General features: G+C 36.0%; 2 protein-coding genes across 2 annotated transcripts; one reads left to right on the forward strand and one right to left on the reverse strand.

Moving 5' to 3' along the window:
- Positions 1–266: 266 nt before the first annotated feature.
- On the reverse strand, positions 267–4,651 carry LOC112027607 (endoglucanase 25). The gene is made up of 6 exons (XM_024060258.2): positions 3,947–4,651; positions 3,126–3,436; positions 2,305–2,766; positions 1,465–1,600; positions 1,164–1,336; positions 267–1,039 (listed from the first exon to the last, which is right to left on the reverse strand). Exons 1-6 carry the CDS (start codon positions 4,323–4,325, stop codon positions 638–640), a joined length of 1,863 nt encoding a protein of 620 aa, XP_023916026.1. The 5' UTR covers positions 4,326–4,651; the 3' UTR covers positions 267–637.
- A 10,608-nt stretch (positions 4,652–15,259) lies between these two features.
- LOC136064361 (uncharacterized) lies at positions 15,260–16,085 on the forward strand. Its single transcript, XM_065766010.1, has 2 exons — positions 15,260–15,446; positions 15,718–16,085. The coding sequence occupies exons 1-2, from the start codon at positions 15,260–15,262 to the stop codon at positions 16,083–16,085; spliced, it is 555 nt and encodes a 184-aa protein (XP_065622082.1).
- Positions 16,086–18,628: the final 2,543 nt, after the last annotated feature.

Here is an 18,628-nt window from a genome sequence, read left to right on the forward strand (position 1 = left end):
AGAAATGAATTCACCACCTTTAGAATGGCTTTTCAGTAGCTAATGTTATTCTAGTAACGTTATTTAAGTATTATAGAAATACATGCAAGTAAAAAAGTGTTGTAAAAATACATATTGTGATGTTTAAACAACGAAAACGGTTGTCTAAACAACACAACTAAACACCCCCTAAATCCGCATGCACCATGCAACAACACAACATAGAAAGAATACTGCACGGAAAATTTCAAAAACAAATCCGAAAAAACAATAAAAAAGAAGAAAACTACAAGGTAATCGTGGGACTTCCAAGTGAAAATTTATTTGTCAACAAATCTCAAACTGTCAACTTGTGTTTAAAGAATACATGATGTTTTCTTACATATATACTACATATATCACAACCCAAAACAAAGGCATTCCCAAACATTAGTGATCAATTCTTAATGCCGGTCTTTAGTCCCCCAACCAGGCCCCAGTCCATTTTTAGGAAGTCTGTCCTTTGCTTTCTTTCTTATGCGCATCTCCCTCCTCATCTTTGCATTTACTTTTTACCTTGAAGGTGACACATATTCCAAAAAAACTACTTCCACCAAAATCATCTATTCATAAGTCATACAGCATACTTCACAAAAAAGATGAGCACCAACACAGCCTCTCATGGTTTCCAAGGTGCTGGAGGTGGTGGTGGAGTTGGAAACATAGGAGGAACCGAGGAGAAAATGGTGTTCTTATCAATCCCAGTAGTCCTGTCACCTGACAAAGCCACAAGTGCAGCAACTAAACCAGCATTACCAGCAAGGGTTGGTTCTGTGTAATTGTAGTTTGTACGCACATCATGGAAACCATCATGCTTGTCAGGGCCAGCAGCCATAGCTCCAACAAGTGTATTTGGGTTTGGCTTTGAAGTGTCCCTCCATTTCCATCCTCCTTTACAGTTATACTTGATCTTATTCTTAGGGATAGATGCACCTCTATGGTGGACATGTTTTGGATAATGATTACCGAAACCCACAATGTAGCTCATCTTCCGAGGATTTTTGCCGAGGATGTAATCAATCTGCCAGAACATCACAGTAAAAGATGGAGTTATTTGCCATCATGTATCGGCAGTAATGTATTATCATGTGAGCAGACTCAAGTCCCCTAGACTGCTGTGCTGAAGGGATTACAACATCACATACCTGTGTTTTGGCAAAATCACGCAAGACCTCAGTTGAATAGAAATTGGGTCCACAGTACCATCCAGGTGTATCTGCAGCCTCAAGATAATCGCTGTACAGCGTAGCTAAAAAGGCTGCATTGACTACATACTGAAGAGGTTGAGGCCTTCCGTGGTTCAATTGAATCAAGCCTCCTGCAAGAGGTCACCGAAATCAGAGCGACATCCCCATACGCACATTAAACTAGATATAGAACAAAATAAGGCCAATAGAGTCCACTACCCAGATGTAAGATCAAGTGTGAGCAGATTACAATGCATACCTTTGGTTCTATTGAAGCTAGTGAAAACTGGAAGGAATGAGCACATTACGATGCTAGTCTGATTGTGGAATGTTCTTAAAATTTCCTCATATGGATAGCCAGGGCTTAAGAACAACCGCAGACGGCTTAGAAGCACCTAACACAAGATAGCAAGCTTATGTCAGAAATGATCCACATACGGCTAGCAAAATCAAAAGTAACTAAGGTTGTTAAGTTCTTAATCCAATGTGCTTATACATCACTGAGCGTCCACAACCAGTGCAACAATATCATTGCAATTTCAAAATCAAAAGCTAGTCAAGCTGGTTTTCAAAGCATACAAATAAAATTATCATAATCAGAAACATTATCAACATAACATCATGTAGAAGTACCTCTTCAAAGAAATTTGAGAGAATGAAGATTTAAAATTCATCTTTAATATATATATATATATATACATTTTAAAATCCAGTTTATGTGTACTGAAAGGTCTGCAGTTAGGGAAACCAACAATGTGGCCTGTGTTCACATACAAAACCAAGCATGTATGGATTAGTATCTTTGATAAAAACACAGTTATAAGCTGTAGAAACAAACAAGAAATCAAGAGACAAATATGTATACGAATAAACATATACATTACACAAGAAACATGGTTAAAGTACATATATGGGATATACAACCAGAAAAGCTTTATAGCACTAAAAACATGGGGCCAATACTCGGGAACTAAGTACTAGGACTTAATAATAGCTTAATTAACATAAACACTTAAACAGTACCATTTGAAGATAGTACAACGAAACCAGTTATGGATATTCCCTCTGACATCCAAACACATCTATAATTAAAAATTACCTGAGCCCCAGCAAGCTTGTTGTCCCAGCTAAGCACACCATAATCAGGGCCTCCCCAAAAAGCTCCAGCATGTCTGGCAATACCAGGTGTAGTGGCAAGCTGAAGATAGGAAGAATTCCCAGTTGCATAGTACAACCAAGCTCCACCCCATACAAACTCATCCCAGTAAAGAGTGGAATTATAGAATGTAGCAGCTTCAGAACCACCAGCGCTGTATCTGCCCCTCTGCTCTCTTGAAAACTTAAAGAGTGTTTTGGCTCCATGGACAAGTTTCTGCGAGTAGGCCTTGTTCTCCTTGAAAACAATAGATGCAGCAGCGAGAGCAGCAGCCATTTCTGCACCAAGATCTGAGCAGCTGGAACATGTCGTTACAGGTCGTTTGTAATCAATGTCCTCCGGACGCATCCAGCAATAATGATCATTAGGAGTTGTACTCCCTCCAGAAGTATCCCCTGACCCGACCTGTCAAAAAAAGGGACAAATTATTACATTTAATTGCATACTTCACAAGAGATCCAAAGACAAACTTAAACGATAGTTTGATAACTTATCACATGGCTTAATCATGGCACCTGGCAAGAAAAACATCTAGAGAATAATATACAAGTTCCTAAATGCTTTGAAAAAGTAGAATAAAGTCAATAATGATGGGATCTAACCCATAATATCGAGGAAAAAAAAAAAAACCTGGTTCCTCCTAGATATACAGAAATGTAGAAGTAGCAGCAGGTTCAGACAAAGCATAAGGCATAATACGCAGTAATTATATGGTTAAATGCAATGAGCAAAGAATTAATAACGTAGTGTAGTATACTATATACCTGCGCAACAAGGGTAGTAATGGTATCTGCAGTACTATTGAATGTCTTGAGAAAATAATCAGTTCCCCACTTAATAATTTCTTTAACATGGGTGAGCTCTCCAGCATCTTCATACTTTTGTCTGTATTCAATAACACTCCAGCTCAACATGGTGATGGCAAAGGATTGAGGGAAGTTGAACTTGATAGCATCTCCAGCGTCATAATAGCCACCCACTAGATCCTTGTAAAATGTTCCGGATTCGCCTTTGCCATCATTTAGACAGGAATTACCTCTCCATGATACATTATTGTGCTTTGGGAGTTTCCCAGCTGCAATTATCAAGTTAAAACCCTTAAGAAATGAAGGATCTTTTAATTTGGATCACTAAATCCATAATAAAAATTCTCTAATAAGGATTTGAGGTTTTTTTTTTTTACCATTGTTGCTACTTAAATCTTAAAAATAAAAATAAAAAATATAACTGCTAACAGAACATATTTGGTATACAGATTTGATTGGGCTATGCAAAAGAAACAAAATTATTGCTTTGTGTGTGTGTTTTTAATTAATGGGGCATGTGAAGGAAAGACTTAATCAAGTCTCTCTTTTTTTTTTCTTTGATTAATGTACATAAAAATAGAGTAAGTGAATAATTTGAATTAATAAATATAGTATGTATCTATGTCTGATGTCTGATGTAGTAATTGTATAGTGAAGGTTGATAATTAAAAAAGGGAAAGGGGTCAGAGTCAGAGGAAGCAAAGAAAACAAGAGAGTGTTGACTGGTTTGAGAAGTAGAAGAAAGGGCAGTTGTAGAGAGAAAGGGGAGGGGGGCTTACATTTTTGAGCATTGAAGAACATGAGAGCCTTATGAAGAGCAAGGGTATAGTTGTCAGGAGGAGGATGGGCGTGTCGGTGGCGTGGGACAGTCTTGACGATGAGGGTGATGAAACCGGCCAAGAAGGCGGAGACGACAAGGGTACCGACAGTCCAGACGAAGATCTTGCGACTAACAATGATACAGCCGAGATCGACGTACTTCTTCTTCTTCTGCTCGCCGGGGCCAAGCAGCCAGCTCTGCTGGGTCTCGTCGAGAGGGCGAGAGAGAGCAGCCCTGTCGAAGTCCTGAAGGTTTCGGCTGCGGTCATCGTCGGTGGCAGAGTCAGCAGCGTTAATCTCAAGGGGACCACCCCATGGATCCCTTCCGTACATGCTCATATCCTTTCCAGATCGAGATCCAGATCCAGATCTTATCGAAATCAATCAGCTCCTTCACCCAAACAGATGGGTAGATCTGAGAGTGAGACTGCGTAATTGGAGATAGATAGATAGAAGGGAATAGGTGTAGTGCCAGAGAGAGTGAGAGAGAAATGTGAAAAAGAAGAGAAGAGAGAGAGAGAAAAGCAACAAGTAAAGGAAAAGAAAAAACAAGTATATGACTTATATCACGCTGCTTTGGTTGGAACTGTTGGAGTCTCTAAGAAGGAAAGGAACACAACACAAAACAACAGTGTGCGTGTGTATTGTATCTGTAGTGTGTGTTTGTGGGAAAGTACTGCCTAACTGGGAATGGGAAGGTGAGAGGTCATGCAAATAATAATGTTGTAATGGGTTGGGTTTGGGTATTTACTTAGTATTTTTTTTTTTCTTGAGAATCTATTTACTTAGTATTTTAATAGTATAATATAGAAAGAATATTATTATTAGCAGGACTAGTAGTCGTATATTTTCGGGTGTGGTGGGTGGGTGACGGTGGTAGTCAATAATTGTCATTCTCATTATTTTATGATTCTGATTCATATATCATGTGATTTTAGGGTTGCTTTTGATTAAATTTATATGGTTTGATGACACTGACCACTCCACTAATCGACAACGACACTCTGTCTAACTCTTAACTTCTTAACCTCTCTCTACTCTGATCTTTACTGGTTAACACTTAACAACACATGAACAATGCGCAAACAAGAAATAATAAAAATATAAAAATCCTGTTTAACTCTCAATCCATTGTTTAACTACAACAACTACTACTACTACTACTACTACTAGTAGTTTTGATTTTAAAGCAAAGCCCAATTCTAGAAAGAATGAAAGTAATTTTCATTTTTCTCTGCTGAAAAGTAGAGATTCAGACACCCCAACCTCGTCTACCCTCCATGAATTTACTAATTTCTCTAATTATCCACAACCTACGACCCTCTTTTCAAATTTTTGTTTTTCATCTTCGTGATTTTACATATATACCCCTAACCCTTCTCTTTCAAATTTTCTACTTTTTTTTTCCTACCCAAATGCTTGCCGACACTCAAAGACACACCCACACCCACTAAAATCTAATTGCTTGCTTGCTGCTGTCCGCCTTTTTTTTTCTTTTTTTTTTTTTTTAATCTCAGCTGTCTCTTAGTTGTATATGCTGGGGTCCATTTTTAGCCTTTTCCTTTTTTATTTCCATTTTGGCCTTTATATATAACCATTCGCACACCCACATATTGGGTGGGAAAAAAAAAAAATATATATATATATAATTATTTCTAGACATGATATTGCCATTTTTGTGTATAGTTTATGTATATAATTTGTTCTCTTTAAAAATTAAAAAAATTTTAATAGTAATTTTTTTATCTCTTTTTTATAAATATATAATTTTAACTTTTTTATTGATATTATTTTTATTTTTTTGAGGTGGTTCCATTTTTCTAACTATTGATATTATACATTTTTTTTTTTAATTTATTTTGGTACAACTTAAATTTTTAAATTTCAAATTTCTCATTCTCGTAAAGAGATTATCATTTTAATCAAAACTTATCATATAATAGTAATTGTTATTACTCAAATAATTGATAGTACCCTTAACCCAAACATGTATTTTTCTCATTCTTAAGTAAGTACACTAAATGGACCAAAATAACCAAATTGGACCAATATAAACCAAATGAACTAAACTAGACCGAATTATACTAAAGTGACCAATGTCAAACCGTAATTAGCAAATATAAGTTAAAAATTTAATAATAATTATCTATATATAAAAAGCGCCAATGAGTTAGTGCTACAGTTATATTACTACTGTATTTTGGGTTTTTAAATTCTTTTTTTTTTTTTAAATGGTACTTGCTACACAATACTTTGGTTTGTTATGCTTGCCTCTGGTAGGCCAAAAATATATTGACTCATTGTGATGAATTAATTGATTAATTACCCAAATTTATTAATTAATCAAATTAACATGCAACGCACGTGGTAGCATAAACAAATCAGCAATAACTAAAGTATGCGGCAGAAAATAAATTAATACGGTGATTTGTTTACGAATGGGAAAAACCTATATGAAAAAAACCCCACCGAGTGATGTTTAGGTCACCACCCTCGAAATTCCACTATTATCACAACAAATGGTTACAAGTAAATGAATCTCAGTACCTTATACCAACCTATAATTGAACCCTTACCCCAATACCCAATTAGACTTGTTCTGTAATGACAATTTCTTCTTTTGATGCACGACTCCTAAGTACGTGACTAACCAATTGCGCAGATCCCAATGCGCGACTTCAATCACCAACTAGAGAAGATTGTTGGTTGCAAAGTTTTTCAGTTCATCCACATGATGAAGATCAAAAAGATGCTTGGTCAAAAAACCCTATGGTACATATACACAACAACTTCTTCAAGAATGATGAACTAGGGCGAAACTTTGTCTCCGGTCACAATTTGCTTGAACAAACTTTTCTCAAAACTTGTGCAACTTGTGTACTCATTGACGGCTCTTAAAATAATCATTTTATATGTCTAGAGTTAGGAGAAAAAAAGGCTCAAAAACATATTCACAGAACCCAAGAAAATCATATCAAAATTCTGAAATTCTTAAACCTCGACAGATAGAAGCTGTCGAGTAGCTATAGAGCAAGTGTCGAGCACACGGGCTAAACAAATTCTTAAACTTCGACACATGCTAGCTATCGAGTTTTAATGAACTTGCACTTCTCAGCTTGTTTCTTGGACAGGCTTGATGACTTCAACACTTGATCTTGAAACACAATTTCTTGAAGTATTAAAAACACTTAAATCTACCCAATTACAAGTAAAGTACGTCTTGTCAAAGGATTATCTAATTACATAAAATAGTGACATATGTTCCTAACAAGTGAAACACATATGTCCTAATAGCCTCCATTGAGCTTGCTTATATAATAATAATTAAATATTAACACAACAAATTGTCACAATTGTTGAGGTGTTAATTTTTATAAAAAAATAAAATATCATACTGGAACCAACTACAACTAAAAATAAAGGTATTTCTTCTATATATAAAAGAGCCAATCAGTTAGTACTACAATACTATCGCTACGATAATTTGGTTTGCTCAATTCTTCTTCTTCTTTTTTTCCCTAAACGGTACTTGCTACATAGTACTTTGGTTTGTAACTATTGCCTCCATTGAACTTGCTTATATAATAAATAATAAAATATTAACACAATAAATTGTCACAATATTTTTACAATTGTTGAGGTGATAATTCCTTTAAAATAATAAAATATCTTCCTGGAACGAACCACAATTAAAAATAAAGATATTCTAAAGAAAAAAAAATGCTACATTCTCAACATTTTTATAACAAATCTTAGGTGGTAAATTGTTATTCTAATTTAAACTTACTAATGAAATAATTTTTGTCCACCAATAATAACCCATAACAACCTACTACTTATAATTTGTAGTAAAAATGTTGTGAATATAGCATTTCTCTTGTGAAAATATTAAGACATTTGTCATCATCACAATATTTTCACAATTGCTAAAGTGTCAATTTTTTACAAGTCAAAGTACAATATAACAAGTTGTAAAGTTATTATGAAAATGTTGTGTCATTCTTTGTGTTTCTAGAATTTTTTTTCTTTATTAGTCAATTTTTGTTAAGCTAGAATTCACTATTTCACATATAGCTTTCTTGGATTGAATTTTTGTATTTTTTTTTTCTTTATGCATCATTTTAAGTAAAAATACTTAGTTTTACACACACAAACAAAAACAAAAACAAAAAATTAGGATTAAAATATTTTTCATCGTTTATGTAAGGATTGGATTTGGCAGCCCAAGCCCACTTAAAGTAGTAGTGCCTTGCACTTCAACTCAAACCCAAACAATAGAATTGTTTTGTATAGAGGTAGGAAGACAATTATGGTATAGTTGCAAGCTAAGCCAAAGGCCAATGAAGTGGTTCTTAGATAAGGAAGGACAAACCAAATAATTGTTGGTAAAAAAAAGTTCTCCTCGGGCACTTCTACAAAAGAGTTCTTATAAATGTCTTACTTTGGTTTTTATCAAGCTATACACTGTTCACTTTTTTATCTCTCTGTCTCTTTTTCAAAATCCCCCCCCCCCCAACAATGTAGAGCTTCATTCCTCTTATATATCCTCCTTCTTGACATCCTAATCCTCCACTTGTACGCCCCATAACTCTTCCCTAGATACTTGTCCCATCAGGGTTTTGCTGAATATGGTAGAAGGGGTTGCTAGCCGTGAAAACACTGTTCAGTGGTCATTTCCTCATTAATGCAACTGATAAGGTTGTTACAAAGCATTCAATGTGGTGGTGGAAGGTATACCCTTTCAAGAAGATTTCTCCCACCGCACTGATCCTCTCCTACAGCTTCATTCCTCCCAGTTGGGCATTCATAAGATGCTAAGTCTTTTCCCCATCCTCTTCTCGGGTAGACCAACTCCTCGGGTCAGATGTGCTTTTATAAATAATTTAGTACACCCTGCCGCTTATTCTTCTCGGTCCTTGAACACCCTACACTTTGTGTTTGGGGTAATTCACAATTCCTCTTTAAATTTTAAAATCGAGCAATTTCCCCTTTCATATTTTGGAAAAGAGCAAATATGTCATATTATTATTTTCTCAATTAAACCTCAATAAAAGCTTATGATTTTTAAAATATTCCATTATGTAGTGGCTAAAATACTCTCTCTAAATTTTAACATCTCAAAAATTTTCTTCATGTATTTTGAGTTATAAATGATAGTAATGGTTAGAAAGTTTGAATGGTAATATAAAGTGTTTTATTTGTTACCTAAAGAACATTGATTTTCTAGATTTAAATCTTCGAAACTTATAATTTATCTAACAAAAAAATTGATAATATATGCCTTTTGTTATCTTTTTTTTTTTTTTTCCCTTGCCTAAAATGGGTGTTCATAAAAACTAATTAAGTTAAAGATTGCACCTAGACTCATGTAAAATGATAAAGAAGGAAGTATAAATGACAAAATTTTCATTGTGTATGGTTGAAGATATTTGATGAAGAGTTTCAATTGTAGCATATAACATTATTCATTGTGAAAATTTAAATTTTGTGATAAGGTTTTAGTAAAACTCAGTTGCTTATTATTAGAAAATGATGATATTCGTTATCATTTTAAAAAATTTTAATGAGTGGATATTGTCTTTGGCTAATAGGTATCAAAATTCAAATACAAATGAGATTAACTTTATATGACATACATTTTTTATGTATATAATTTTAGGACAAAACTTAGATACAGTAATTTAGCCATGTGACTACTTAATTAAAAAATACATTTTCATCCTATGAGAAAAAATCCATATGGTAGAATCTTAAAAAAAGAATTTGATGAATAGCACCTAAGTATTGCTCATACCTTTCTATGTATCTTAATTTTCTTACTCAAGAAGTAGAACATGACTTGCATGTACCACCCACACGAGTAATAATAAACGATGTAAAATCATAATTTATGATAAATAATTTCTTCCAATATGATGGAAGTGATTTGTTGTTGAAATAACATCAATCAAATTTGTTACCACATTTCTCAAAAAAAAAAAAAAAAAAATTGTTACCACATTAATATTTTCAATTATTAAATTATTAATGTATTATACACGTGTCTGTGATTCTATATGCATGTTAAAGGTTTTATTCAAGTTGAACTTTGTACCATGCAGAGAAAGTTCGTGTACCAGAAAAAAATATATCCGGAAAACTACTTGCATATAATATTTAATACAAAAAGAAAAAGAAAAGGGGCCCGCGGGGTGGGGGCGATCTTGCTATTGTTTCACAATTTGCATGCAAACTCTCTATGTCAGTCTAGAGGATTTTTATGTTGACAAATAATTGCCAATATGCCAAGATTAACGTCTATTAATTTAACTAATAAAATTTTTTGTTATTGAATAAGATATTTGGAGTTTGAACCTCGTTGACACCAAAAAATGATTAGTGTTTTGACTTGATGGTAAAAAGTTATTATCATGAAACAGATGTTATAAGCTGAAATTCTATTCGATATATATATATATATATATAAATGCCTTACATAAGTTTTTTTTTTTTGAGAGAAAGAGAGTTTCAACTTACAGTGTCCACTGCTAATAATTATTTTTTATCATCAGACCAAAATACAAATTGGTTTTTGGTGTAGATAAGGATTGAAATTCAGATCTGTTATTTGAGAACAAGAGACTTTACTAGTTGAACTAACTAGAACTCTACCTTACCAATGACAGCTCCACATGCAAGCCAAGGTGGTCCTAACTTGCAAAACAATGTATATATACACTTGCCAAAAAAAATTATGTGCTAAATTATCCTATCGTGACCACCCTAATAAAAATCTTGAACACCTTGAATTGAGAATTACAAAAATTTGAGTTTAACAAAAATAAGAGTAATACTACGTTCACAATAATTTCATAACAAATCTAATGTGGTAAGTTGTTATTGATTCTAATTTGGACCCAATACTGATATTAGGTTTTTTTTTTTTTTTAATAATCTACCAATAACAATTTTTTGCACAAAATTTATTGTAAAAATATTGTGAGTCTAGCATTACTCCAAAATTAATTATGTACCTCAAACATAATCCTTAATCCCCTTGAAAAAAAAAAAGACTTAAAAAAACAATAATAAATATTATCCCAAATAACAACAAATATAAACCTAACAAAAACAAGACAAGACCAAACAACAAGTAAACAAATTATTCAACAAAAAGATTATTATAAAACAAAAAGATTAAAATTGCTAATCATTCAAATTTGTAGCTTGTTCAACCTATTCAATAATAAAAAAAAAATCTTTAATTTCATTTTTCTTAAAAAATGGTACAAAAAAATATTGTAGTTATGAGTTCTATTTGACGATGATAACTGTGGGGATAAAAGCCCAAATACATATATTGGGCCTTAGGCCCTATATAAGGATGTGGGTACGTTTGAGAAGGAGTAAATGATTGGGAAAGACCCCGGAGTGGAAAATCACATGAGGAAATGATAAAGAAATATAGTCCGAGGAGCTTCTCCTCTTCAGATATGAGGAATACTGGTCAAGCAAATAACTGGGCGGTTTGGGCAATCTTTCAGGAAGTTCTAATGATAAGGATGAACTTCATACACGTATAAAGATGATAAGAATGGAAAAATATCTAGGGAAAAGCTGCTACCACCACATTCAATGCACTGCAGCAACTTTTTTGGCCGCATTTATATGGAGAAAACCTCTGAACAGTGCAGCCTCAGCTATCACCACTCATGGAGAACCAAAGAAGATACCTGATGGGACGTATACTCAAGTGAATGCTTAGATGAAGAACAGGTGTACGATCAAGACAGATCGAAAGAAAACTATATAAATGAAAAGAACCTCTCATGAGGGAGAGATCGAAAAATCAAGAAAGAGAGGAGGAAAGAAAGCTTACCGTAGTTCTAAGAATTGTACTAACTTTTCGAACAATAATTTATCTCCTCGGACATCAGTTTATTCAAATTTCAAGTATCTTTGTACTTGTTTATTTTTTAGAAATCTTGAGTAATTGTTGTTGAATTCGCGAACAGCCCAGTTCTTTCACCCACTCTCTACAAATTCATTGTATTGGGATTATTGGGCTCACATCCCATATCTTTTGAGCTTGGACTACAAATCCTGACCCTATAATTGGTGCCGTCTGTGGGAAGAGCTTGAGTAAGAGTGAAAGCAACGGTTGACGATGGCTAAACCAGATCAACAACCAGCAGAATCTAGTGCCTCCCAACACGTTGATCCTTTTCTCAACCTGGAGCAGAGAAGTGATCGTGAAGGTAGCATACACACCACACACACTGACCGAAATCAACCACAAGGTGGAAGTCATATACCCCATGCAGAGAATAACAAAAACTTGCAACTAGAGATTGATCAATTAAAATGGGAGTTGCGCCACGCAAAGAGGAAGCAGACAACTTTGATGATAATTCTGATGACGAACAAGATGTTACTTATAAACGGAGGTCTTGAACACCATTTAGTGAATCTTTTTCCTATGAAGAAGAATATTATCGTAAACTACAACCTCGAAGCCCATCACATAGAGGCGTAGGGAACGACGCTATGAGCAAAGCCCTGAACCACATCTCTAGGTTGCCTTTTACGCGTAGAATTGAAGAGGCAAGACTCCCTCGTCGTTTTTATCAACCAACATTCACTATCTATAATGGTAGAATAGACCCTATGGAACATGTGAGCCATTTCAACCAAAAAATGGCTATCCATTCCAGGGATAAAGCTTTGATGTGCAAAGTTTTTCCCTCTAGTTTGGGACCAGTTACGATGAGATGATTTGACAGCCTGAAAGCAGATTCCATTAGTTCCTTCAAAGAGCTCACTCAAGCATTTGGTTCCCGTTTTGTCACTTGCCGAAGAGTCGCTCATCCCTTAGCTTCATTGCTATCCTTGAACATGCAAGAGGGTGAAACCCTGAAAACGTATTCAGATAGGTATTGGGAGATTTTTAATGAAATGGAAGATGATTTTGATGAAGTGTCCCTTAATACATATAAGCTTGGCCTTCCCGCTGACCATGGTTTAAGGAAGTCTCTGACTGGAAAACTTGTCACTAATGTGCGTCAACTGATGGACAGGATTGATAAGTACAAAAGAGTTGAAGAGGATCAACAAAAAGGAAAATGGAAGGATAAGGTTATCCCTCAGGAGATGAGGGATTTCAGGTCAGATCGTTACAGTAATAATAAACCACAGAGAGATTTCGTCGGATAGTCAGGGTCAACGGATCCTCAAGTAGTCAATGCAGTATTCCGAGAGCTAGTACATGAAGTTTTGGAGAAGATTAAAAATGAATCATTCTTCAAACGATCGAATAAGATGGTGGAAAATCCTGAAAGATGTAATCATAACCTCTACTGCTAGTATCATCAGGATCATGGGCACACAACAGAAGATTGTAGGAGTCTCTAGGATCATTTGGAACAGCTTGTTTGAGAAGGTAAATTAAAACAACTCCTGCATTATTCCAGTGGTCAAGGGAGTCAAGTAAGCTCAGAATCTCGAGGAGATGTTTCTTTAAGACCCCCTTTGGGAACTATCAATGTCATTTTCGCTGCACTTAGGAGAACAGGATCCTACCCATCCAGGGTAATGTCGGTAGCCCGTTTACCTACAGGAGATGTTAATCAAGATCCGAAAAGAACTAAAACGGGTATTCCACCAGTTCTAGGATTCTTGGATAAAGACAAGATCAAAACCATTCAACCCCATGTCGACGCTTTGGTAATCACCCTCAGAATTGGGGAATATAATGTGAAGAGGGTAATGGTAGACCAGGGCAGCGTAGCCGAGATAATGTACCCAGATCTCTACAAGGGGTTGAACTTAAAACCCGAGGACTTAACGCCCTATAGTTCTCCCCTGGTGAGTTTCGAAGGAAGAGTTGTTATTTTGAAGGGCCAAATACGACTACTTGTGCAGACTGGTCCAAAGATAGTAGAGGTAGATTTCATTGTCGTATATGCGTATTCACCCTATACTACAATTGTGGCTAGACCTTGGCTTCATACAGTAGGGGCTGTTTCCTCTACTCTGCATCAGAAAGTTAAGTATTCATCTAAAGGCCAAGTTAAGGAAATCTTGGGAGATCAATCTATGGCTAGACAATGCTTAGTGGCTGCCATTCAGCATAAGCCCGAAGCTAAGTCCTCGGCCAATGCAGGAAAGGAATTATAGCAATTAAAATTTCAGGCATTACCCATCGATGATTCAGCCGAAAGTGTGATATGTGAAGATTTGATAGAAGTTGCTATCGGAGACAATCCAGAGAAGTTCTTTCAAGTTGGATCTTAGTTACCTCTTCAGGAGAAGGAAGAGCTGATAGAGTTCCTTAAAAGAAACATTAATGTATTTGCCTGGAATGCTTACGAAACCCCAAGGGTGGATCCAGAATTTATATGTCATCATTTGAAGGTCAATCCATTGATCACCCCTAAGAAACAGCCTCCTCGACGCCCATTCAAGGCGCATACTGATGCAGTGCGAGAGGAAGTAATAAACCTTAAATAAGCTGGGGCTATTAAAGAAGTTTTTTATCCTGAGTGGCTAGCAAATACTGTGGTGGTGAAAAAGAAGAATAGGAAATGGTGAGTGTGCGTAGATTTCACTGACTTAAATAAGGTTTGCCCTAAGGACCTATTTCCTATGCCTAAAATAGACCAGCTTGTAGATGCCACTGTTGGCCATCCTCGGATGAGTTTCTTGGATGCTTTTCAAGATTATCACCAAATACCTTTAGTCCAGGATGATCAAGAGAAGACCGCATTTGTCACCTATATTGGAAACTACCACTACAAAGTGATGCATTTTGGTCTGAAAAACGCGAGATCTACCTACCAAAGAATGATGACAAAGATGTTTGAACCACAATTGGGTAAAAGCATTGAGATTTACATAAATGACATGGTGGTGAAAAACAAGATCGTTTCTGATCATGTGAAGGATCTTGGAAACATTTTTGAAGTTCTAAGAAGATACAAGCTACGTTTAAATGCTTTCAAATGCTTGTTTGGTGTAGGATCAAGCAAATTCTTAGGTTACATGGTAACTCACAGGAAAATTGAAGTCAAACCCGATTAGATAAAGGCCATCAACAATTTTCAAGCTCCTCGGAATCCCAAAGAAGTCCAAAAATTAATTAGAATAGCTACCGCTTTAAACCGATTTATCTCTCGATCAGTAGATAGGTGTAAACCTTTCTTCTTACTGATTAATAAGTGGAAAGGATTCGAATGGACTGAAGAATGCACTTTAGCTTTCCAACAACTTAAAGACTATTTAGCTCACCATCAATCATGTCTAGTCCTGAGCCAGATGAAGTCTTGTTTGCCTACATTGCTGTGGCTCCTTATGCTGTAAGTTTAGTGTTGATACGAGTGGATCGAGGTGTGCAAATGCCAGTTTATTATATGAGTAAGTTGTTGCATGAGGCCGAGATTCGTTATCTACCATTGGAGAAGGCCATCTTGGCAGAAGTGCTTGGTACACGGAAGTTGTCACATTATTTCCAAGCACATACAGTTGTTATTCTTACCCAACTCCGCTTAAAACCATACTCACAAGTGTTGACTATATAGGGAGAATAGCTAAATAGGGCACTATCCTAGGGGCTTTTGACATCAAGTATATGCCCCGTACCTCCACAAAGGGACAGGTCCTTGCAAATTTAGTAGCTGAGTTCACTGAGCCCTCGTTAGAAGAATTGACACCAGCACAAAACATGAATGAAAAATCAATTGACGTAATCTCTCAGAAAGGTCCCTCATTCTAGGAGGTATATGTAGACGGTGCAGAAAACCAAAAAGGATCTGGAGTGAGGCTAGTGTAATATCCCTAGAGAAAATTGTTATTGAAAAGTCACTAAGACTAGGCTTCATGGCCACAAATAATGAGGATGAGTATGAAGCTCTACTAATGGGAATGACAATGGTTCAAAGAATGGGAGGAAAATCAGTAGAAATATTCTCGGACTCGAGGCTAGTCGTCGGCCAAGTACAAGGGGAATTTGAGGTGAAAGATGAAAGAATGCAAGAGTTTGAATCTTTTAATTTGCTACACATCCCCAAAAATGGTAATGCACATGCTGATTCTCTGGCCACGCTTGCAACCTCTTCGGCATAGAATCTGCCTCGGGTTATCTTCGTTAAAGACTTGTATAAACCTACAAAAATAAGAAAAGAGGCAGTCCGAGTTCATCAAATCAGAGCTAAGCCAAGTTGGATAGACCCTATAATTCAATTCCTGAAGGAGGATACTTTGCTTGAAGTAAGGCTAGAAGCTGACAAAGTTCGAAGGAAGGCTACTAGATTCTAGGTATCTGAAGACCAGAAATTGTACAAATGCTCTTATTCAAGGCCGTATTTGTTGTACATAGATCCTGAAGCAGCTGAGTCACTCCTCAAGGAGTTACATGAAGGAATCTTTAGAAGCCATACTAGAGGTAGATCCTTGGCACATAGAGCCATTACCCAAGGCTATTGGTGGCCAAATATGCAAAAGAAAGCCCATGAATATGTTAGAAAGTGCGATCAATGTCAACGGTTTGCACCAAACATACATCAACCAGGCGGAATCCTTAATCCATTATCTAGCCCATGACCATTTGCTCAATGAGGCTTAGACATCATGGGTTCATTCCCTAAAGTAGCAAGAAACAAGAATTATCTTCTAGTCGGCACAGATTATTTTACTAAATGGGTTGAAGCTGAACCTCTAGCTAACATTAGAGACGTAGATGCAAAGAAATTCATTTGGAAAAATATTATCACTTGTTTTGGGATTCCTCATACCCTCATCTCGGACAACGGCCTTCAGTTTGATAGCAAAGCATTCAGGAATTATTGTTGCGAATTGGGAATCACGAACAAATACTCCACCCTTACTTATCCCTAGGGGAATGGGTAAGTAGAAGTTGTTAACAAGGTCATAGTAAATGGATTAAAGAAGAGGTTAGATGATGCGAAGGGTAAATAGGTGGAAGAACTAGCTCATGTACTCTGGACATACAGAACTACACCTTGTAGGTCTACTGGGGAGACCCCATTTTCAATGACTTATGGGGCTGAAGCTGTCATCCTTCTGGAGACTGGGTTCCCAACGTTGAGAACTAGTTCTTTCAGTCCGACTAGCAATAATAAACAGCTAGAGAAGAGTTTGGATCTGATTGAGGAAATGAGGGAAAATGCAATGGTTCAATTGGCATATTATCAACAAAAGCTCAGACAAGGTTATGATGTCAATGTAAAGCTAAGGCATTTAACACCTAGTGACTTAGTGCTCAGGAAAGTTGTGGGCATTACAAAAAACCCATCTTGGGAGAAATTAGGACCCAATTGGGAAGGGCCATATCGTATCACCTTAGGGGTTGGCATTGGGGCATATTTTTTGGAAGACTTAGATAGTCATGTAATACCACGCCCCTAGAATGTAAACAACCTTAAAATGTATTATTATTAAAGTTTTTTTCTTTGATCAATATATTTATTTATCGCATAAAGATTTCAAGGAAAGTGTTTAAACTTAAATCCAATCATGCCTGAAGTTCTCAGACCAGATGATATGGGTTAGTTAACACTCCCTCACAATTCTCACAAGTGTTTAAACTTAAATCCAATCATGCTTGAAGTCCTTGGACTAGATAATATGAGTTAGTTAACAATCACTAACAATTCTTACAAGTGTTTAAACTTAAATTTAATTACACTTGAAATCCTCGGAGATATTTAAATAGACTCTAACTTATGATAGGCCTCTTCAGTCATGTACTTAGTTCAAAATCAGTGCTCAATAGTATTCTTTGTAAGTGTTATACAAAAACCAATTTAAGTAAAACATCTAATTATTTACTTAAGTACCAGAAAATGTATAAGACCTTCATATCATTTATTGCTTCTTTTGTTTATTAACAATTCTTATATGACCCACTTTTTCCAGTATTTGTATAAGTTATTTGCATCATTAGCAGGATATTGTTGTTAACTCAGCTCAGTTTACAGTAGCTACAAGTCAGCGTTATTTGCAATAGCAATAAATCTTATAATATGTGCAATGAAGATGTAGAAAATAAAAGGAGAACAATTTCATTGATAAAAATGAAAGAACTTTTCAGTACCTTACAATGTTTACCAAAACAATAAAAATAAAAATAAATATAAAAGTCCTAAATATCTAAGCCTTGCTGGATTGGGTGGCAGCAACATCTAGAGCTTGGTCCTTGGGTTTAGAAGGAGTTTTCTTCTTACCCAAGTCTTTACTTTTGACTTAAGGATCCTCAACTTGTTTGCCTTGACCACCTGTTTGCTCAAACTCCTTGGGAGCTTCAAGAAGGGCAAGAGGAACTTGACCGATCAAAGACTGTTCTAAGGCCTCTGAGAGTTGTTTAGAGGGAGAGGAGGCAGGACTTGGGAGTTCGTAAATTTCAAGATCGTAGTAGACTCTCCTAGGTCACCTCAAGTCAGATTCTACAGGGACCTCAACAGCATCGAGGGCTTTACCCCAGGTTATATCATAGTAATCCCTGTAAACTGTAGAAAATTCCTCTGTGAGTCTGACTTGAGTCTCTTCCACCCCAAGCTTATATGCTGCCTGCTTTTCAGCCTTGATTGCCTCCTTGACCAATTGGGTAGTGTCCCTGACTTTTTGAAGCTCAGCTCGAAGATCTTTGA

This window comes from Quercus suber, unplaced genomic scaffold (genome assembly GCF_002906115.3).
Source record: "Quercus suber isolate HL8 unplaced genomic scaffold, Cork oak 2.0 scaffold_673, whole genome shotgun sequence".
NCBI classification, from domain to species: Eukaryota; Viridiplantae; Streptophyta; class Magnoliopsida; order Fagales; family Fagaceae; genus Quercus; species Quercus suber.